Source organism: Physeter macrocephalus, chromosome 14, assembly GCF_002837175.3.
Source record: "Physeter macrocephalus isolate SW-GA chromosome 14, ASM283717v5, whole genome shotgun sequence".
Lineage (NCBI taxonomy): Eukaryota > Metazoa > Chordata > Mammalia > Artiodactyla > Physeteridae > Physeter > Physeter macrocephalus.
Genome location: NC_041227.1, coordinates 3,302,483 through 3,325,437, shown reverse-complemented (window position 1 = coordinate 3,325,437; position 22,955 = coordinate 3,302,483). Strand labels below are relative to the sequence as shown.

At 42.2% G+C, this 22,955-nt stretch overlaps 1 protein-coding gene across 1 annotated transcript in view; it reads right to left on the bottom strand.

Moving 5' to 3' along the window:
• Positions 1-22,955, bottom strand: part of CDH26 (cadherin 26) — a 53,962-nt gene that overhangs the window by 15,357 nt on the left and 15,650 nt on the right. The window contains 8 exon segments of the mRNA XM_028499592.1: positions 2,021-2,030; positions 2,032-2,164; positions 6,651-6,816; positions 6,819-6,919; positions 8,504-8,676; positions 10,431-10,535; positions 10,733-10,898; positions 12,459-12,610. Of these exon segments, the coding sequence (XP_028355393.1) occupies positions 2,021-2,030; positions 2,032-2,164; positions 6,651-6,816; positions 6,819-6,919; positions 8,504-8,676; positions 10,431-10,535; positions 10,733-10,898; positions 12,459-12,610 (1,006 nt within the window).

The following is a 22,955-nucleotide window of genomic DNA, read 5'->3' as shown; positions in this document are numbered from 1 at the left end:
AACTGCTCTGTGCCTCAGTTTCTTCATATGTCTAGTAGGGTTGTTGTGAGGATTAAATAAGTTAACACATGGCAAACAGCAGGCACTCAATATACATAGGCTATCATGATGATTACCATTAGCTTTCCTATCTGGGCCACGCTCTAATTTAAGGAACAACATCAAAGTTATGCCCGGTTATCATTATCATTGTTTAGAGTTCACTAATCAAGGACCGTGAAAACCAGCCCAAAGTCAGCACAAGGAAAAGCCCAATTAGACATGCAAATAGCACTGCACTGTATTCTGTGCGCACATGTCCGACCCCCTAAAGTTCTCGAGATGACCGAAAAATACATTACAATCTTGTTTCAGAACAGTTTTCCATAATTTATGATATGAAAAGTATATTTAATCTATATTAAGCTCAAACCCCATCATATTTTTGCAGTTATTCCATATAGCCATACGAGTCCCATTAGAAGGCATATTTCTAGTACTTAGCTATTTAGAATCACAAAGCCTTACTCAATATTTTAGAAACCATTGCAGCAGAATTACGGAGAGGGCTGCAATCCCTTTATTCTGCTACAGTTAACTCAGAATGGTCTTTCTTAACTTACTTCTCATTCCAATGAAATTTCTTAATCCTTTTGCCTTGCTTAGTTTTATCATGCCATTTTCTATTTCCTTTCATTTGCCACATGGCTCCATTTAGGGTTACTTTGATTTATAAGTTCACTTTTTTTTCTAACACTTTGTCTTTTTTTTTTTTTGTAATTAGGAGAACATAGTTTCACATCTTTTGTATTGGACTTTTTTTCCCTCAGCATGATGTTTTTGATTTTCATCTCTAACCCCTATAAATCACCTTGATCTTTGTCAGCACACACAAAGACCAGAGTTTGATGGGGTATATTTTAAACTCTGAGTTTATCAAATACAGTCAAAATTAAATTTAATATTCAAGATTCTGAAGAACATCATTTCACTGGCTAAATGAATGTGATACAGCAGAGCTAAAGCTTCTCCAGATTTTTGGAAAGATTGGTCAATTCATTAGTCAGTTTTGAAGTAAGTGGGATGGAGTTCCTTTATTTTTCCCAAATATACAGAAGAGAGATTATGGCTATAAGATAATAAATATCCCTCTCCCAACTTCATAGGTTACCATAAGGAAACCAAAAATTATTTTTAAAAAATTCTTCAGTTCTTTCTAAGAAAAGTATGCTATTAAACAAAGTTATTATAATTAGACCCATTACCAAAATATCTTCTGAAAAAAAAAAAAGGCTGCCCCTTGGGAACCTGATGACCTCCTCAAAATAAGCTGAATAAATTCCCAGGATGCCAAAGCACTTGGCAAATTTTCTGGCACTGGCCTGACTTTCTTCTCTATCCTGAAAATGGTAAAAACAACATTATAGGACACAGGGCAAAACCTGCTTGTTTTCTTAAGGTCTCACTAGGCCAGTAACTAAACTGTGACGGTATCACTTAGCTCTCTTTCATATAAGGTCTGGTTTTTATAACTGGACTGCTTTTATCTTGCTTTTTGGATCTAGTGAAACAATAATGACAATGTAGCTTCACGTCTTTGTCTAACATGGACTCGAATTGTTGGGGTTTTTTTTGCACTAGGTTTTTCCCTCAGTATATTAATTCATATTCCCGAGGGCTTCCCTGGTGGCGCAGTGGTTGAGAGTCTGCCTGCCGATGCAGGGGACGCGGGTTCGTGCCCCGGTCCGGGAGGATCCCACGTGCCGCGGAGCGGCTGGGCCCGTGAGCCGTGGCCGCTGAGCCTGCGCGTCCGGAGCCTGTGCTCCGCAACGGGAGAGGCCACGGCGGTGAGAGGTCCGCGTACCGCAAAAAAAATAAAAAAATAAGTAAAATAAAAATAATCACCAGTATGGTTGCACAGTGATAAAAAGGTTATTCTATATTTTTCCCAGTGTTCTGAAGACACTCACCCACGTCATTTTCCCTCAAGAAGCAAGAAAACACATCCCCACCCCCCTGACAATTTTGGGTCAACCCAAACCATCATCAACAAGTATGAGCGAGGATCATGTAAAAGCTGCCATTCACATGAGGGGATTCGCGGTCAACTTGCTTCCTGCTGATTACTGCCCCCGGGAGCTCATCTACACTGACCCAACCTGCCGGATCATAAGCCAGTTCGTATCTTGTAGAAGAAAACACATGCAATTTTTAAAATTAACACGTTACAGCAAGAGAGACAAATCCAAATATGTCACAGCAGACACAATTCCTACTGTGAATTTAGGAAGTTAGGAGTGTTCACGAATCTGACGAAGGCCCAGGGATCTGAGGCCAGACTACAGTGTTAAATCGGTATTCACTGAGTAGGAAGAGCCCTGTCTTTGTCGGGCTGCACGTAACTCTGTCCACCTTAGGGAAAACATTGCGTCCTGGAAAAGAGCCAATCTTCAGTTGCCTGCAGGTGCTGGTGGCTTAATGTTAAAACCAGCCTGCCCTTGCAGAGAAGCACAGGACTTTATTACCCTGGAGCCCAAAGGATTCAAACGTGGGTAATCCCGTCAGGCAACGTGGTCGTCTACATCCGCCCTCACCTGTGCACACCTGATGCCATTTTACTGGGTGGGCACACCCAGCCTTCCGAAATTCCCCAAGACCTGTTGGAATCAGAAGGCAGCCATCCGGGGGCTTCCCTGGTGGCGCAGTGGTTAAGAATCCTCCTGCCAATGCAGGGCACATGGGTTTGAGACCTGGTCCGGGAAGATCCCACATGCTGCAGAGCAACTAAGCCCGTGCACCACAACTACTGAGCCTGCGAGCCACAACTACTGAAGCCCGCGCACCTAGAGACCCTGCTCCGCAACAAGAGAAGGCACCGCAATGAGAAGCCCGCGCACCCCAATGAAGAGCAGCCCCCGCTCGCCGCAACTAGAGAAAAGCCCGCACGCAGCAACGAAGACCCAGCGCAGCCAAAAATAAATAAATTTATAAAAAAAGAAAACCCCTTAAAAAAAAAAAACGGCGGCAGCCATTGGAACCAAGCCAGGATGCCAAGCACAGCTATTGTTCCTCCTGAGGGACCCGCAGAAGGAAAGGCCTGTACCCACAGGCCAACACAGAAAAGGTGCAGCTCCCACCAAAGGGCCAGAGAAAGGGAGTTTCCCTGCCTTCTCTTTCATGTTGTGTAAAGGCTTTGGAAAAGGTCAGTAACTATCTCTCTGATATTTGACAGGTCATGGTTCTTAAAGGGACCAACCATACTGTAGGGATGGGAATACAGCACTGAATCAGATACAGGCTCTACGTGGGTGTTCCCAAAGCACGGTCCAGGGACCGGCAGCTTCAGTATCACCTTGGAACTTGCTAGAAATGCAAACCTCAGTCGCCACCCCAGACCTCATAATCAGAAACCACAAGGGTGAGGCCCAGCAAAGGGCATTTTAACAGGCCCTCCAGGTGATTCTTATTCTAACTCAGCATGCACCTGCGTGGACCTGTGCCGGTCGGGAGCTCTTGGTTAGCTGCCCACAATGAGACGATAGCAGAAACTGAGAGCAAGTGCTGGGGAATTTTTATAGTCAGTGGCATTACTGTGACCCCCAAGCACATAATCATTTTTTGTATTTTTTAATATTTTATAAAATTATTACTCCACAGTGAATTGGAAATTAAAAGCAAAATATGGTCCTTCTCAATGGTTAAGTTGAGAAGCATTGCTCTAAGGTAGAATCTCAAACTCTCGTGCCGGCGACGGTCCGAGCAGGTGGCAGAAATGAGCAAACTGGTCGGATGGGGATTGGGGCCAACCGCTGAGTGAGAGGTGGAAGGGACATCATGCAGGACGCTCTCTGTGCCCCAGATGATCGTGACGTCGTGGGACACAGACCCAGTGATGCCGAATCTTCCTCTTTTTCAAGAACATCCGGATAATTCGGGTTGTTAGCTTAATCTCTTGATTTTTAAATGACGGCAGCTTTATTATTTTTTTCTTTTTTTATTACAGTAAAATACACATAACATAAAATTTACCACCTTAACCATTTTTAAGTGTGCATTTCAGTGGTATTAAATCATTCACATTGCTGTACAACCATCATCACCATCCATTCCCATAGCTCTTTTAATCTTGTAAAACTGAAGCTCTGTACCTATTAAATAATAACTCTCCATTTCCCCTCCCTCCAGCCCCTAGAAATTGGCATTATATTTTCTGTCTTTATGACTTTTGACTACTTTAAGTACCTCCTATAAGTGGAATCACACAGAATTTGTCTTTCTGTGATGGGCACATTTCACTTAGCACAATATCCTTAAGGTTCATCCATGTTGTAGCATGTTGCAGAATTCCCTTCCTTTTTAAGGCTGAATATACTCCATTGCACGTATAGAGAACATTTTGCTTAACCATTCATCCATCAGTGGACCCTTGGGTTGCTTCCAGGTTTTAACTATTGTGAATAATGCTGCTATCAGTGTGGGTGTACAAATAATTCTTTGAGACCCTGTTTTCAGTTCTTTTGGGTATACACCCGGAAGTGGAATTGCTGGATCATATGATAATTCTATTTTTAATTTTTGAGGAACTGCCATATTGCTTTTCACAGAGGCTGTACCATTTTACATTCTCATCAGTGGTACACAAGGGTATCAATGGCTTCACATTCTCCCCAACAGTCGTTTTCTGTTTTTCTTATGGTAGCCATTCTCCTGGGCATGATGATTAGTGATGTTGAGCATCTTTCATGTGCTTATTGGCCCCTTGTATATCTTCTTTGGAGACTTGTTTATTCAAGTTTTTTGCCCATTTTTGAATCACGGGTTTTATTGTTGTTCTTGTTCTTGTTGAGTTTTAGTTCTCTGTATTTTCTGGATATTAATCCTATCAGATATATGACTTGCCAAAATTTTCTCCCATTCTGGCTCTGTACTCTGTGGATAGTGTCTTTTGGTGCACAAAATGTTTCCATTTTCATGAAGTCTGATTTGACTATCTTTTCTTTTGTTATCTGTGTCGTTGGTGTCATATCCAAGAAATCGTTGCCAAATTCAGTGTTGTGAAGCTTTTGTCCTATGTTTTCTTCTAAGAGTTGTCTTATTTTAGGTCTTACATTTAGGTCCTTGATCCATTTTGAGTTAATTTTTGTATATGGTGTTAGGTTACCTCTTTGTGTCTTTGGATCACAAGAAAGCCTCTTGAAGACAACATAGAGTCAGATCAAGCGTTTTTATCCATTCTACCAATCTCTGTCCTTTGATTGGAGAGTTTAATCTTTCTATATATAAAGTAATTACTGATAAGAAGGGAATTAACGTCTGTTCATTTTTTGCCCACCCCGGCTCCCACAAGCAGTGTGCGCGATTCCAGGGACACGTGCACAGCTGCCTTCTGTGGGGCTGGACGTGGGGAAGGGTAGCCGCTGGGGAAGGTACTGTGCTAAGAGCTGAAATGGACCAAGATTAACCACAGTTTACAGTCTGCCTTCCCCTGGAAGGTGCAAGCCTTCAACAGATTCCTGAGTTCCAAAAGAGGTACATGAGACAGACTCTGCCAGCACAATTGTCTGGATGGGGAGAGAGATTCCTGGTGCTTTGCCACTCTGCCACCTTCTTGGGGATTAGCAAAACTTTCTTTTTTTTTTGCGGTACGCGGGCCTCTCACTGTTGTGGCCTCTCCTGTTGCGGAGCACAGGCTCCGGACGCGCAGGCTCAGCGGCCATGGCTCACGGGCCCAGCCGCTCTGTGGCATGTGGGATCTTCCCGGACCGGGGCACGAACCCGCGTCCCCTGCATCGGCAGGCGGACTCTCAACCACTGCGCCACCAGGGAAGCCCCAACTTTCTTTTTAAGAACAAAACATTAAGCAACCCAAGTGTCCATCAAGGGATGAATAGATAAAGTGTGGTATATACATATGATGGACTATTACTCAGCTTTAAAAGGAAGGAAATTCTGGGGCACATGCTAGAACATGGGTAAAACTTGAGGACATTATGCTAAGTGAAATATGCCAGTCACAAAAGGACAAATCCTGTGTGATCCCACTTATATGACATAATTAGAGCAGTCGCATTCATAGAGACAGAAAGTTGACTGTAGTGCCAGGTCCTGGGGGCGGGGGGAACGGGAAGTTATTGCTTACTGGGGGCAGAGTTTTAGTTTAGGAAGATGAAAAGAGACGGATGGAAAGATTTTGCAGATGGACAGTGGTGAGGGTACACTGTGAAGTACAATATGAATGTACTTAATGTTCCTGAACTACACACCTGAAAATGCTGATAGTGGTAAATTTTACACACATTTTACCACAATGAAAAAGAAAACACTTCTGTTGCCCAGAAGCCAGAGGGCTGCCAGTTTACAACCTTTGATAAAGGGGAACTAGAAATACATAACAAATTCTCTTAATACAAGAAAAAACTGTAAAAGAATTTTGTGCTAAATGCAAAGGAAATGGACAAGTGGATTCCACCTTTGGGGGTCAGAGACCGCTATAGAAACAAGAAGGCATTGAACCTGGGGAAGGTGTGTTCTGGGTGGCTTCTGGTATTTTCATAACTGGAATGGAGTCGTCCTCAGGAGCACATGAAAGGAGCTAATTTCCAACAGGAATCCTCTGGGGCATGTGGCTAATTCTGCATAACCCGCCACCCGTCCCGCTCCTGTCCCCCCACCTTATCCGGCTGGCAGTTCTGTCCGGATCAGTAGCATTAAAAATTCCCACCTGAGTCCCAGGCCCAGCGCCGTTGACTTCAATGACGAGGAAGGTCCCGGGGTGGAAGGCGGCCGGGTCGTTGATGCTGGCCCCCCGCACACTCGCGGTGGTGCTGGTCGCAGCCTGCGGGGCCTCTGCAGCTGCCCCCCTTCGCAGGAGAAGAGCGGCTCCTTGTTCTCCACGGCCACGACCAGGCTCCGCACTGGCTGAGTCTCACAGTCCAAAGGCAGCCGCCGAAGAGAGAAGATTGCATTAGCACCCGCAGCTCTGCTGGCCAGACGAAGCCTGCTCAGCACGCGTGTCACTGCCAACCCAGCGCCTGTGGCTTTTGCGCTTCATTTATTATTTACATCGTCTTTGATAACGATCAAAAGACAGTCGTCAGCCCATTTTCAGATCACTTATGGAGTTCTTTATTTCCCCTCCCCGCTCCTGGTTGAAAAGAGCCACCATCCATCAGAGGGTAATGAAAAATGCAACAAAAACCATAACCTAATAAAACATTAATGTGACAACTCTACTGCAAAAAAATTAGGGGAGCTTAGGGAAATATAGATATTAATGATCATAGCTATTCAGGGTACAAACTGGTCAGTGACTTAAAAGGATTGAAAGACTCGGAATATTTGGGAAATTCAGCCCCAGGCATCTGGTGTAGAGAATCCACAGAGCCTTGCTATTCACAGGGTGGACGTGGCCTGTCAGCATCACCTGGGAGCTTGTTACACTGACAGGCAGAAACGGGCCCCACCCCAGACGTACTAACTCAGGTCTGCCTTTGAACCTGACCCCCAGGTTGACTCACCTGCACTGCACCAGAGGTACTGGTCATCCTAGGGTCTACTGAGAGCAATTAAGACTAAAGGCACTGGAGTCAGACTGCCCCAGTTTGAACCGCTCTTCCAGCTGTGTGACTTCCTGAAAACAACCCAACCTCTCTGGGCTTCGGTTTCCTTATCAGTAAATGAGACAATAATACTTTACTGCAGGGCCAACTCTCCACTAGTCACAGCAGGCAAACTGCCAGGAGCCCACAATATTTTTACGGGTCCGTGCAAATGTTCTAATTTCTTTCAAGCCCAGGAGGAAAAACAATGAATTCATAGGGTTAGAGAAAATATTTTAAGTGCTTTTATCACACCAGGAAAAAAAATGTTAGGGACTATATAAATCTATTAAATTTTGTCTAAAACAAAAAAATTTAATGTTGGAGTAATTAGTCATATCAAAAATAATCTTTAAGGGACTTCCCTGGTGGCACAGTGGTTAGGAGTCCACCTGCCAATGCAGGGGACATGCATTTGAGCCCTGGTCCAGGAAGATCCCACATGCCGCGGAACAACTAAGCCCGTGCACCACAACTACTGAGCCTGCGCTCTAGAGCCCGCATGCCACAACTACTGAGCCTGCGTGCCACAACTACTGCAGCCCGTGCCTAGAGCCCATGCTCTGCAACAAGAGAAGCTGCCGCAATGAGAAGCCCACGCACCGCAACGAAGAGTAGCCCCTGCTCACCGCAACTAGAGAAAGCCCACACACAGCAATGAAGACCAAGAGCAGCCAAAAATAAATAAATAAATTAAATAATTAAGAAAAATCTTTAATATTGATATGTATAATTTTGGTGGGAGGAGCCATGAAGGCAAAAGGGCTGAGGGTCCATGGCAGAGATCATTGTGCAGCCCTGCCTTCCTCACTGGCCATGGGGGTCGGAACACACGGATCATCACCACAGTTGGCGCCTATTTCATTGTCAGGAATCCTACAGAAAGGGCCTCAACATCTACAGCTACCCGCGGGGATGCATTTACCTTGATTACTTTTAAAATCCCTTCACTGGTCTCAGGATCAGTCAAAATGTCAAAATGTCCCTCTTCATTGCCATTTAATATATTGAACTTCACTCTCCATGCTGACGTAAATGGCGAATCACCATCTTGGACCTCAAGATATAACACGCCCTGGCTGGCTCGGCCTTCCGCTATCTAAATGTTATACTGACAGAAGCAATCATCATTGCAGTGTCATGGAGAAAAAGAAATGCAATTGAAAAAGAAAAAGAAGAAAGAAGAAAGAAAACATAGGCCTTGGAGACAACAACCTGGATATTTCTCTTGTGATTGAACTTGACCCCTAAGGACCTGAAACTCTGCCTGTTACAGTAGAACGAGCATCAGTAACAAACATCTCCTCCCTGCTGCCTGTGACTTGGTGTCTGAATAACTGAATAGCTGAGTAACTTTAAAAGTACCCTTCAATTCAACGTGATGCACTACTTTTTAAAAAATTTTTAAAATAATAATACATACCTTAGTTTATGCTGCCTCAAAAAATCTAACTCTTCTCCTAAAATAGAGCTCTTATGATTATTTCAATTAAGACGATCATTTTTCTAACATATAATAGATCTTTCAAATAGCTCCTTATTCAACACTTTTGGTGACAAGGTAATTTCTCTAGGTGAGCACATCAAAATAACAGTGTATATTTTTTCCAGCCCTACTTTTGGGAGCACAGCTTTTTACTAAGCCAGAGAAGGATTTTGAAACAAGACTCAAACATAATAAATATGTTTCAGTTATTATATACTGCTAGGTGAGGTGCTTTCATTGAAAACATTTCAACTTTGGTCTATACAATTAATTTTTTTTAAATGACAGTTAAAAAAAATAACTGTAGCATTTATTTATTCAACAAAGGCTACTGTGTACCAGATCCTGGTTTAGGTGCTGTGAACAAGACAGCAAAAATCCCATCACCAGGGAGCTGAGAACTGAGTGTGTGTGTGCTGCAGGGGTCAGGTTGGGAGTTTAACCAGGTCATCAGGAAAGGCCTCCTTGAGAGAGATCAGGAGAAGGACACAAATACAATGGACATTTTCCTTTTAAAAATTCATATGGAAAAATGAAAAATTAAGAAATTGAAAGTAGATCATGACTGGTTTTTATTTTCTCTCTTAGCGATCTTCCGTATTTTAAGTGGTATGGTGTTTCCAAACCGATGGGAACAGTGGGTGCCAACACTTTCTTCAAGCCTGAGGACCTAGTAGCATGTGAAATCCTGTATGGAACCCAGTATATACAAATCAGGTGAGCTGGGAAAAGCCAGGCCCGAACCCACCTACCCATCTTTCCTATTTCAGAGCTCTGAACGTTGTGTGCAAAGCTCAGGCCCAGACTTCTCACCCAGGGCCAGTTCTGCAAGGTCTGCAGATATTTTCAGTTGTCACAACTGGGGGTGCTACTGGCATCTAGTGGGTAGAGGTCAGGGGTGCTGCTCAGCACCCTACAAGTCACTGGGCAGCCTCCCCTACCCTCCCCCGTACCCTTCCTCCAGCCCCAAATATCAACAGTGTGGAAACTGAGAACCCCCGACACGGATGGAGCAGGGATCCTTCGTCCTCCCCGAGCCTCGGTCCTCTTACCTGCAGAATGGAAATCACGCAGCAGCGCCAACCAGTAAGAACCTAAGGTTCCATGTAAATGCTCTGAACACAGTTTCTGGCACAAAATAGTAAAAATGTTAACTGTTATTAGCAGTGACTGTTATTCACTGGTTCTCTATCAATATAGTTGAATCTTGATTCTAATTTACGTTATTTTGGAGCACTGCACACATCTTGGGTGATATGGGGAATTCCCTCGGCAAAACCAAGCCTAGGACGTGGAGGCCATCCGTGTGGGGACTTAGAAGCCGAGGCCGCGCAGGCGCCTTACACTGTCCCGGCTGAACGTGGCACGTGGTTGTCGCCGTCTCGCACACGTATGTGAACCGTGGCCGTGGATGGCAACGGTGGTCCTCCACAATCCTCCGCTCTGATTAGTAATGCAAGCCGAGGAGCAGTCTAAGTGGAAAGGAAAAGGAAAGTCAAGCCCTTCAGACACAGGAAAGGGGAACGTTAATACAGAAATATTCCATTTTAGCAATTTCAGTAGCCAGTCTAGCCACAGAGGGTTTCTCACTGCAAACATAAACCCTAAGTCTGGGGCTCAGAGAGCAAGAACCCATTTCATTTTTCCAAAACAATAAAGTGCGCATAACCTCATAATCTAAGCATCCTGGCAGCCGTATTTCTCCACCAACACGGTCAATCCAGAAAGCACTTTCTCTCCGTAACGGTGTTTGGGAAACAAGGAAGTAAAGGACATGAGAATTTGGAGTATTTTCTTGATCCAAATCCACTGTTAACATCTGAAAAATAGGTTGACTTGGAAAGAATTTTTTTAATTGTTACCGTCCGCCAAAGGCAGCCTATCAAACCAGTAGGAGGATGATCCTTTGCTAAATGGCATTGAGGCATACGCCAGAGTGGATTAAATCCTTAAATACAAAGTCAAGCTGTAAACATACTGGACAAAATAAAGAGGGATAAATAGTCATAAGGTCAAGAGGCACTTTCTAATCATGATTGCAAATGTGGCAGGCTTAAAGGACAAAACTGGTACATCGATTTTTAAAAGTGTGGCAAAAAAGCTATAAGCGAAATTTAAAAGGAAATGATAAACCAGGAAAACATATTTGAAATACATATCAGCAGATAGAGACATAGACATTGTTAATATATAAGTAGAAAAGTGACAATCACACCAGCAGAAATGGACAAAGAAAAGAACAAGCAACTGATAAAAGAAATAAAAATGGCCAAGAAAGCTATCGTGTGTTCAAGCACTTAATAATCAGAGATGAACAGTACACTGAGCCCTCTCATATATTGCTGGGAGACGGATAAATTGCAACACTTAAGTTGTGTGTGCAGTTTGAACCAACAATTCTACCTGTCTGAGTTTGTGCTTAGTAAATACTTGAATGGCACACACATTTAGCTCAGATATGTTCACTGAAGCATGTTTTATAAAAATAGCAAAAGGTGGCAAAAAGGTTGGTTAAAAACCTTAAAGCATACCATAAAATAAAATATGACACAACAGGATGCTGTAGGAGAATACTGTTAGGTTACAAACAGCAAAATTGCATTTTTAAAGAGAAAATTCATAAATATACACATATAAAAAAGCATGCCCATATATTTATAAATATTTGATATATACACATATACATTTTGTACTACCATAAGGATGATAAAAAGCATGTAGATATATGAATACACATTTGTAATTATATGTATAAATCTGTGAATATATACACATATATAAATATAACATACCATGGGTATATACATACACACATAGAAAATGCAAAGAAAAATACTGAAAGAATATAAACTAAAACATTAATTGTACTTACTTCTAATTGGTAGTATTAGAGATGCTTTCCGTTTCAATCTTTTTGTTTCTTGGAATTTTCCAAATTCCTAGAGACTGTTTTGCAAAATAAATAAAGCTTTTGTGTTATTAAAATAGATGCACATTTTAGTGAGGGTGGTTTGGATTTAAAGACTCACAGATTCATAGCTCAGAAATTCTAGATGCCATCTTGCTGCCATTTTACAGATGAGAAGTTCACAGAGATATTCAGGATCCTACCACCCACCTCTGCTTCTTCTTCCCTCATTCATTTGGCTTTATTTTAGATTGATATTTATGTATCAGCTCTTCCAACTGACAATTTTTACATCATTTCATTGCCAATAAAAAATGAGGCTTGCAGACCTCAAAGCATTTTGCTCTAATCCACACCCTGCAACCTTTGGGATGTGAACAGGGAAAAGTCTCCCTGAAGACAGCTAGGACCAAGTGCCCTATCACTATGCAAGCAGGAAAACCTTCATGGAACAGAGAGGACAGGAAGCCCCGAGGCCCCGCCGTGCCAACCTGCAGTGTGGTTCTCCTTCACGCCGATGTTAAAGTCCTTCTCAGGGAACTGGGGTGCACGATCGTTCACATCGCTGATCCTGATGTTGAAAATCAAGGATTTATCTACAATTTGTCCCGTTAAGGGATTCATAACATCAAAATAAACCTAGGAAGCAGAGAACCACATTAATGTTGTACAAACCATTGATTAGATGACACTAACCCCACACCCGTCGGTGTAATTGTGTCCTGCGTCTATACCCTCCATAGACTGAAAGTTCCTGAGGGCAGGGATCACAGGCTCTCATTCACCCTGTGGCCCCAGGGATTGAGCACAGTGCTGGCACAGACCAGGTGTTCAACCAGCATCTGTAGAACAAATCAATGCACTGACTTGAAAAAATACTTCATTATTATTAGGTTCAAATCTCAATTCCTCCACTTGCGTCAACATAGGCAAGTTGTTATAAGTCTCAGTTCCTACATCCTATCAGTCTTCTGATGAGAAATGAACACACTAATGAATATTGGTGAAACATCACGGACAGCAGACACTTAAAAGCTTTTGGGAAAGTGAACATTTAAAGTAACCAGGACTGGGAATTCCCTGGTGCCCCAGGGGTTAGGACTCAGCGCTTTCACTGCCATGGGCCTTGGTTCGATCCCTGGTCAGGGAACTAAGATCCTGAAAGCCATGTGGTGTGGCCAATAAATAAATAAATAAATAAAGTAACTATGACAGCCATTGACATACAGTGGGTTCTTAAACGGTCACTGCTGTTACTTGTGTACTTGAATAAGGAAGGTCAATTCATCTCAAACATGCATGTGAGAAGTCTTTCCTTTTAGAAGGTCTCAAATCCATAATTTAAGCTTCTATCATTAGTTTCTTAAGAAACTTTAAAAAAGGAGCAAATTAATCTTAAACAGAAAAAAGGAAGTAATAAAGATAAAAGCATATATCAAAAAGATTGAAAACAGCAAAATCAATAATGTCAATAAAACCAAAAGTTCATTGCCTTCCCATATAAATCTTGGGATCAGCTTATGGATGTCCATAAAAATTCTGCTAATCTTTTGAATAGGCTTGCACTGAATTTAAATTTGAGAGAATTGTCATCTTAATAGTCAATCTTTCAATCCATAAACACACTACATCTTTTCATTCAATTAAGTCATCTTTGATTTCTTTCATCAGTGTTTTATAAAAGTTTTTAGTAAACACATCCTGCACATATTTTAGATTTATACCTAAGTATTTTAAATTTATACCCAAGCACCTCATTTGTTTGGTGATGTTGTAAATGATATTGTTTTAAAAATACTGATTTCCAATTATTCATAGCTGGTATATAGAAATACAATTAGTTTTATGTAGTAACTTTAAAATTGATTTTCACATGTTAAAAATAGGCAAAGGATTTGATCAGACACTTTTCCAAAGAAGCTATACAGATGGCAAATAATGCATCATTTGTCATTAGAGAAATCCAAATTAAAACCCCAATGCAATACCTCTACACAACTATTAGAATGGCTAAATAAAAAACCTGACAAAGATGCAGAGCAATTGGAATTCTTACATATTGTTAGTGAGAATGCAAAATAGCTCAGTCATTCTGAAAAATAGTTTAGGAGTTTCTGATAAGGTTAACATATGCTTTTCATGTGATCCAACAAGCCCACTCCTAGATATTTACCCAAAAGAAATAAAAACCTATGTTCACATGAAAATCTGTATGCTTTTAGCAGCTTTGTGAAAATTTTGCCCAAAATTTGAAAGTACTCAAGTGTCCATCAAATGATGAGTTGGTAAATTATGGTACATCTGTAAAAGAAATACTAATCAGCAAAACAAAACAAACATAAAAACTATTGCTGCATGCAACAATATGGATGAATATCAGATGCATTATGCCAAGTGAAAAATCCAGATTTAAAAAGTGACATTCCCTTCCCTGGTGGTGCGGTGGTTAAGAATCTGCCTGCCAATGCAGGGAACACAGGTTCAGTCTCTGGTCTGGGAAGATCCCACATGCCGTGGAGCAACTAAGCCCGTGCACCACAACTACTGAGCCTGTGTGCCACAACTACTGAAGCCTGCACGCCTAGAGCCCGTGCTCTGCAACAAGAGAAGCCACCGCAATGAGAAGTCCCCACTCGCTGCAACTAGAGAAAGCCCGTGCACAGCCCTGAAGACCCAAGGCAGCCAAAAATAAATAAAAATAAATAAATAAATAAATTTATTAAAAAGTGACATTCCATGTGATTCCATTTTACCTTCTAAACAAGGTAAAAATGTAGGGACAGAGAACAGATCAGTGGCTTCTACGGGTTAAGGGTTAGGGGAGGGTTTGATTATAAAGGAGAAGCATAAAGAAATTTCAGGGGTAATGGAACTATTCTGTAGCTTGGTATATTAAATGTAAAATACTAAATGTTTTAATTAAAAAACAAAACTAGTCAGACAAAAACATAACTATGTGCTTCTTATAAGGAGATACACCTTAAATATAAGAATATGAAAAAGTTGAAAGTAAAAAGATATATATATATATATATATATATATCCCCTATATATATGACCTTCTCTATATATTATCTTTTTTTGGTTAGTCTTTGAAGATAGATAGATAGATAGATAGACGGATTTTCAAAGACTATCCAAAAGAATCTCATCTAGTTATCTAGCTACAGATACAAAACTTTAAGGCATGGTCTGGGAAGATCCCACATGCCGTGGAGCAACTAAGCCCGTGCACCACAACTACTGAGCCTGTGTGCCACAACTACTGAAACCTGCACGCCTAGAGCCCGTGCTCTGCAACAAGAGAAGCCACCGCAATGAGAAGTCCCCACTCGCTGCAACTAGAGAAAGCCCGTGCACAGCCCTGAAGACCCAAGGCAGCCAAAAATAAATAAAAATAAATAAATAAATAAATTTATTAAAAAGTGACATTCCATGTGATTCCATTTTACCTTCTAAACAAGGTAAAAATGTAGGGACAGAGAACAGATCAGTGGCTTCTATGGGTTAAGGGTTAGGGGAGGGTTTGATTATAAAGGAGAAGCATAAAGAAATTTCAGGGGTAATGGAACTATTCTGTAGCTTGGTATATTAAATGTAAAATACTAAATGTTTTAATTAAAAAACAAAACTAGTCAGACAAAAACATAACTATGTGCTTCTTATAAGGAGATACCCCTTAAATATAAGAATATGAAAAAGTTGAAAGTAAAAGGATATATATATATATATATATATCTCTCCCCTATATATATGACCTTCTCTATATATTATCTTTTTTTGGTTAGTCTTTGAAGATAGATAGATAGACGGATTTTCAAAGACTATCCAAAAGAATCTCATCTAGTTATCTAGCTACAGATACAAAACTTTAAGGCAAGAAGTCTTACTAGTCATCAACGGGGACATTTAAAAATCATAAAAGGCTCAATCTATGAGGAAGATATGACATAGCAATTCTAAATCTGCATGCACCCGATAACATAGCCTCAAAATATAAGCAGATAAGATTAACAAAACTAAAATGGCAAGCAGAGATTTTAACACATTCCTCTCAGATAGAACAAGCAGATATAAACAGGTAATCAGTAAGGATATCAAGTATTTAAACAACATAATTAACTGACTTGATGTGATTGATGCCATAAATAGAACAATCTATCCAACACTGCAATATACACATTCATTTCAAGAGCACATTGACTCTTTACCAAAATTGATCATATGCTAGGATATAAAGCAAGTCTCAACTAATTTCAAAAAATTACAACCATATGGAGTATATTAAGCTAGAAATCATTAATAAAGATAATTTACAACCCCAAATGTTTGAAAGTTAAGCAAAGCACTTCTAAATAATGTATGGGTCAAAGAAGAAATCACATTGGAAATCAGAAAATATTTTGAACTGAATGGTAGTAAAAACACTATAAATCAAAATGCATTTTCCTCTCATCATTCAAACTTCAAACCCAGAATTTATATGCATATTTTGATTCTATAGAGGCTAGCAGGTCAATAAAAGTTTGCAAAATGATTGTTTTGGGGCTTCCCTGGTGGCACAGCGGTTGCGCGTCCGCCTGCCGATGCAGGGGAGCCGGGTTCGCGCCCCAGTCTGGGAGGGTCCCGCGTGCCGCTGAGCAGCTGGGCCCATGAGCCGTGGCCGCTGGGCCTGCGCGTCCGGAGCCTGTGCTCCGCAACGGGAGAGGCCGCGGCGGAGGGAGGCCCGCATACCACAAAAAAAAAAAAAAATGATTGTTTACAGACAACCAATCATTTTTGTATTTGGCAATAAGGGATTTTTGAGATTTGCCCAAGCCGTGACTCCTACATCTCAAGTTCCTTGTTGAAAGCATGTTACCAAAAAACTTTCTTCCTGAATTATATTCTGCTTACATAAAATGCTGGGTGATATAAATGTGTGATTCTTTTGTGCATCAGAGGCTTGGGTGTAAGGAAATAACCAGAAGTCTTTCTAAATCTGACAGTGTCGTGGTGTAAAAGTTTCGCTTTGCTAGCTTCTTGGGAGATTTTGGAGTCTTGCAAAACTCACCTCATAGTGAATTGCATTGAAGAAGTATTTATGGAATGAAAAAGCAGAAAGGCAATAACCTACACATTTGCCATTGACAAAGGAGCAAATGTGGTGAAGGCTCCGTTGATTAAGGAGTCATGATTGCACAAGGCTTTGTTTATGTCCCTGATTTGTGCGCCGTAACAGAAAGACTGCCAAAAGCCGAAAGATTGTGGGCCACATCCACGTTCATCATTCTGCTTCAGCCAAAACACGCCTCTAAGAGATTCAGGACATGCATCATCACCTACTTATACAAAACAGCTATTACATGTGCAAACAAACAAAAAGGCTGCCTGAACCACAACAAAAGCCTTGATTCTGTTTTTCGCAAATAACAATACCACCTAGCACTGACTAATGTTTGCTTGTAGGAAAGGGCATTCTCTGGAACTGCTGAAGATGTAAGCAAACTGAAGCATCTTGAGAGAACAAGTGTTTCTCACGTGATCCCTGCTGCAAAGATCCTCCCATCATTCTGCTCTGAGCAGATGCTAAAATTGGTGTGCGTGTGTGTGTGCCTGTGTTCCTGTGTGCAATGAAAGCTGAGATGCCAGTGGGAATCCTCAGGTCATTTTGTTTCCTTGAAAGCCAGTTACACCCCATCATTACCATATTTTTTGCAAATGATTATGTGAAGCTGTAAGGACACACAAAATATTAGATATAAAAATATATAAGCAAAGGCAACAATCTTAAGTCCACTTATGAGAGCATCTTCTTCAAGTGGTTCATCTGGGGGGATGGACCATGAGACTGCATCAGCACCAATGATCAGCTCTTGAAGACCAAGGTTTTGAGGGAAGAGGCACCATTGTCTTAGTCATTTACCTTTAGGGCAGAGGAAACAGCTAAGGACTCAGTGACCACATCAGAGGGAGCCAACAATGACCCTGCTCCTCCAAGTGAGCAGTTGTCTAGTATCACACATGTACCTGTCACGTCAGTGCAGGCCGATTTAGAAACTGAAGAGAAATTATTGTTCTTGCACTAGGTCAAAATGTTTAAATTGAATCCTTAATTTTCATAGAATTGTAATAAATTTTGAGCTTATGTATGTTGACAGCATACAGTAAAAATGCTTGGAAAGACACAGATGTAAGGTGATCACTTCTGTGAAATCAGACCAGAGTGGAAAGTTGGGGGTGAGGGAGAGGTTTTGAATGACTATTCCATTAAAATAAATAAATAAATAAAATCTTATGGAATTTAACATTCCATAAGAAGTCTTTATTAATTTTACACCTAAAAAGTAAGATAAGCAACAGGAATTCTTGTTCATTCATGGTGGGAAGGCAAAGTGGTGCAGCCACTTTGGAAGACAGCTTGGCAGTTTCTTACGAAACTAAACTTCCTCTTACCATATGATCCAACAATCCTGTGCAACGGTATTTATGCAAAGGAGTTGAAAACTTATGTCCACACAAAAACCTGCACACAGATGTTTAAAGCAGTTTTATTCATAATCATCAAAACTTGGAAGCAACCAAGATACCCTTGGGTAGGTGGAGGGATAAACAAACAGTGGTCCATCCACAGTATTCCCCAATGGAATATTATTCAGCAATGAAAAGACATGGAGGGGGCTTCCCTGGTGGCACAGTGGTCGAGAGTCCTCCTGCCAATGCAGGGGACACAGGTTCGATCCCTGGTCCAGGAAGATCCCACACGCTGCAGAGCAACTAAGCCTGTGCACCACAACTACTGAGCCTGTGCTCTAGAGCCCATGAGCCACAACTACTGAGCCCACATGCCACAACTACTGAAGCCCGCGCGCCTAGAGCCCGTGCTCCGCAACAAGAGAAGCCACCACAGTAAGAAGCCCACGCGCAGCAACAAAGAGTAGCCCCCAATCGCGACAACTAGAGAAAGCCTGCGCACAGCAATGAAGACCAAACACAGGAAGCCCGCGCGCCTAGAGCCCGTGCTCCGCAACAAGAGAAGCCACCACAGTAAGAAGCCCACGCGCAGCAACAAAGAGTAGCCCCCAATCGCGACAACTAGAGAAAGCCTGCACACAGCAATGAAGACCAAACACAGTCAAAAATAAATAAATGAATAAATGAATAAATGAATAAATAAATAAATTTATTAGGAAAAAAAAAGTAAAGACATGAAGGAAGCATCAGTACACATGGCTAAGTGAAAGAAGGCAACCTGAAAAGGCTACAGACTGTATGATTCCAACTACATGGCGCTCTGGAAAAGGCAAAACTATGCAGACAGTAAAAGGATCAGGGGTTGCCGAGGGCTCAGAGGGGAGGAAGGGATGAACAGATGGAGCACAGAGGATGTTTAGGTCAATGAAACTATGATACTAGCAGGGTGGATCCATGTCACTAAACACTGTCAAAATCCACAGAATGTACAAAACAAAGAGTGAATCCCCATGTAAACTACGGGCTTTAGTTAATAATAATGTATGATATTAGCTCATCGATCGTAACAAGTGTACTCCACTAATGCAAGATGTTACTAATAGAGGGAACCGTGGGATGAGTCGGAAAGTGAGGGGGTATATAGGAACTCTGTACTCTCCAATCTATTTTTATGTAACACTAAAATGGCTCTAAGAAATAAAATCTATTAAATTTTAAATAGGGTCCCTACTTGTAATTGCTCTAGGATAAACAGCAATTTTATTTGTTGAAGGCTGAAAAGATTTCAGGGAGTCCGCAGAGAGGCAGAAGCAGCACTGAGGCGCTCTCAAGGCAGATGACCCCTTACAATGGGAATGTTGGTCTCTCAAGAGGCCTCTGGTTGCCAGGTACAGAGCCCTGCTTGGGGATGCTGAGTAAGTTTGAGGTTTCTTCCCAGAGAAGAAGTTTCAGTGAAGCCCAGGGAGGGAGGACCCACCCGGGGACTGGCTGAGCCCTTGCACAGATCAACTCCTTTCTTCTTCCACAAGTCCTGGAGGGATGCCCCCTTGTCACCCTGCTGTGCACCATATGAGAGGTTCCCTGGCTGGCAGGCTCTGAGCCTGGAAGCAGAGCAGCCCAGATTCAAGTCCTGGTAGGTGTCGACTTGACTGTGCCACCAGCCAGTCGTCTCTTCCCTCTGTGTCCCCAGAGTCTAGAGAAGGCTGCTTCACCAGACAGGTGTCTTGGGGCCTTGGCAGCTTCGGGCAGCCATCTTCCCACCCCCCGTTTCCCCACAGCTCACGCGCTCTCCTTTACTTTGCTGTATGCGCCTCCTTGGGCCTCCTTCCCCGCAGACTTGCTGCCCTCTCATCGGCAGCCACCACAGTGGGCCCACTCGGCATCCTAAGAGGCTGGCCTGGGCCCTGGGTCTACTCCCGTTCAGCTCTCTCCTCTCTCCCTACGAGACAAAGGATGCGGTGAGGCTACTAGTACGGAACTCATCTGCTTCAGGGACTCTAACGTACATTTTTAAATTTTCGTGCAAGCAAATTGGCTTTCTCAAAAGCAGCATTTTCACATGCTCCTCCGTAATTTATGACTGTGCTGCAACGCTCTGCTCCTTAATCACCCTGACTTCTGGCTCTAAATCTGTGCCAACTGTAATCCTTCCGCTTAAAAACAGGAACCACATGTTTGTTTTATGTTTATTATCCCATATTCCATTTATTATCCTAAAAGCTACATCTGAGACCTTTAGTTCTGTAAGATGCCTGAGAGGCCTATGTGCTATTTATTCTTCGGCAAGATGCTAAGAATTTCCGGGGGACTCAGAATCACAATGGAAAAAGGAAATGTCATGGATATTTTCTGCACTTGTAAAGGGCTTTCAGCCTTTTGTTATAGCCTTGAGACATACCCTTGGATAAACACACCACAGGGCATTGACATGATGGCTACTTGAAATTACATGTACAAGATGTTTACTCTTAGACACTAATGAGCATATAGAAACATCTTAAATGCCAGACACACAATACAAAATCACATCTATGCATAGGCTATAAGTAGGTAAAGATGACTGTGTCGAGATAAAGATCCACAAATAACTGTTACAAGGAAGATAAAAAGGTGATTTTCTTGAGTGTATTTGTATCTTATGAAATTGAGCATATTTTGATATAAATAGATAAGATTCCTACACAGAAAGAAGACTTTTCCCCTCTCCAGCTCTGTCTTCGATTTTTCAGCAATTCTTGACTGGTGCTACTGCTTTCTCGTAGATTTCTTACGGGATTAACAGGAAATTAGCTCCCCCGGCCCCTGCCACCTTCCGAACCCAAGTTTTTAAAGGTTTTAGTCAGTTTTAGTGACTCCTTTGCTATCCTCAAGGGTAAAGCAGTGCTACTAGAACTGTCTTTTTGCCAATACATTAGGGTTACTTAATTTTTCATAACATCCTCTCCTTATGGACAGCCAAAAAGCCATAATAAGCAATTCTTACAGAAGCAGATGGTTAAGCTAGAACACTCGGTTTGTGTACCGTGCCTGTGACACTCTGCTTATCCCACTTCCACGGCTGGTAATCCTCATCAGCCTGTTTCAAATCTTCCTAACTAGTACGTTGACCCCTGTGGGTTAGCTTCCTACGGCAAAAAGCCATAATAAGCAATTCTTACAGAAGCAGATGGTTAAGCTAGAACACTCGGTTTGTGTACCGTGCCTGTGACACTCTGCTTATCCCACTTCCACGGCTGGTAATCCTCATCAGCCTGTTTCAAATCTTCCTAACTAGTACGTTGACCCCTGTGGGTTAGCTTCCTACGGCAACACACATCGCTCCAATCTGTCGCCAGCTTCCCATGGCCTTCTCGTCTGTGTCTTTTTCTCTGTGTCCAAATCTCCTTCCCCATACAAGGATGCTGGTTACTGGACTAAGACCCACCCCAATCTGGTATAACCTCATCTTAATTTGACCACACCTGCAAAGACTCTATAACCAAATAAGGTCCCATTCACTGGTACCGGGGTTACGAGTTGAGCACACCTTCTTGGAAGACACAGTTCAACCCTCAACACTCTGGAAGTCTGACACTACATTTTGCTCTTCTCATTCGCTCATCCAACATAATTAATTGAGAATCTACTATGTGCAGAGGCCAATTCTTGACTCTGGGGTAATAGGAGCAAATAAGGCAGGGTCTCTCCCTTCTTAGAACTTCCATTCTAATGGGGAAATTGACCATCATTAGAGAATCAAACAGGAAAGTAGGAAACATGTGCCCAGGGATGCCAGATCTCCTAATTTTTCAGGAGAAACTAGAATTCTTTGATTTTAGGTCAAATTTCCTTTTTTTTAAAAAAAAAAATTAGAAATAAATTCGGTTTTTGAAAACTGTTAACCAAACAAAATGCTTTTGCTGGCCGGAATTTTATCCTTCCGACTGTGCCCATTTCCCTCATTTTGTGGCTGTGGAAGTTGTGGCTCCGAAAGGGGAAGCAAGTTCTGCAGCTACAGAGCAGCAGGTGTTAAGTGCTGGGCTGGAATCCCAGATTCAAGTCCTGGTAGGTGTCGACTTGACTGTGCCACCAGCCAGTCGTCTCTTCCCTCTGTGTCCCCAGAGTCTAGAGAAGGCTGCTTCACCAGACAGGTGTCTTGGGGCCTTGGCAGCTTCGGGCAGCCATCTTCCCACCCCCCTTTTCCCCACAGCTCACGCGCTCTCCTTTACTTTGCTGTATGCGCCTCCTTGGGCCTCCTTCCCCGCAGACTTGCTGCCCTCTCATCGGCAGCCACCACAGTGGGCCCACTCGGCATCCTAAGAGGCTGGCCTGGGCCCTGGGTCTACTCCCGTTCAGCTCTCTCCTCTCTCCCTACGAGACAAAGGATGCGGTGAGGCTACTAGTACGGAACTCATCTGCTTCAGGGACTCTAACGTACATTTTTAAATTTTCGTGCAAGCAAATTGGCTTTCTCAAAAGCAGCATTTTCACATGCTCCTCCATAATTTATGACTGTGCTGCAACGCTCTGCTCCTTAATCACCCTGACTTCT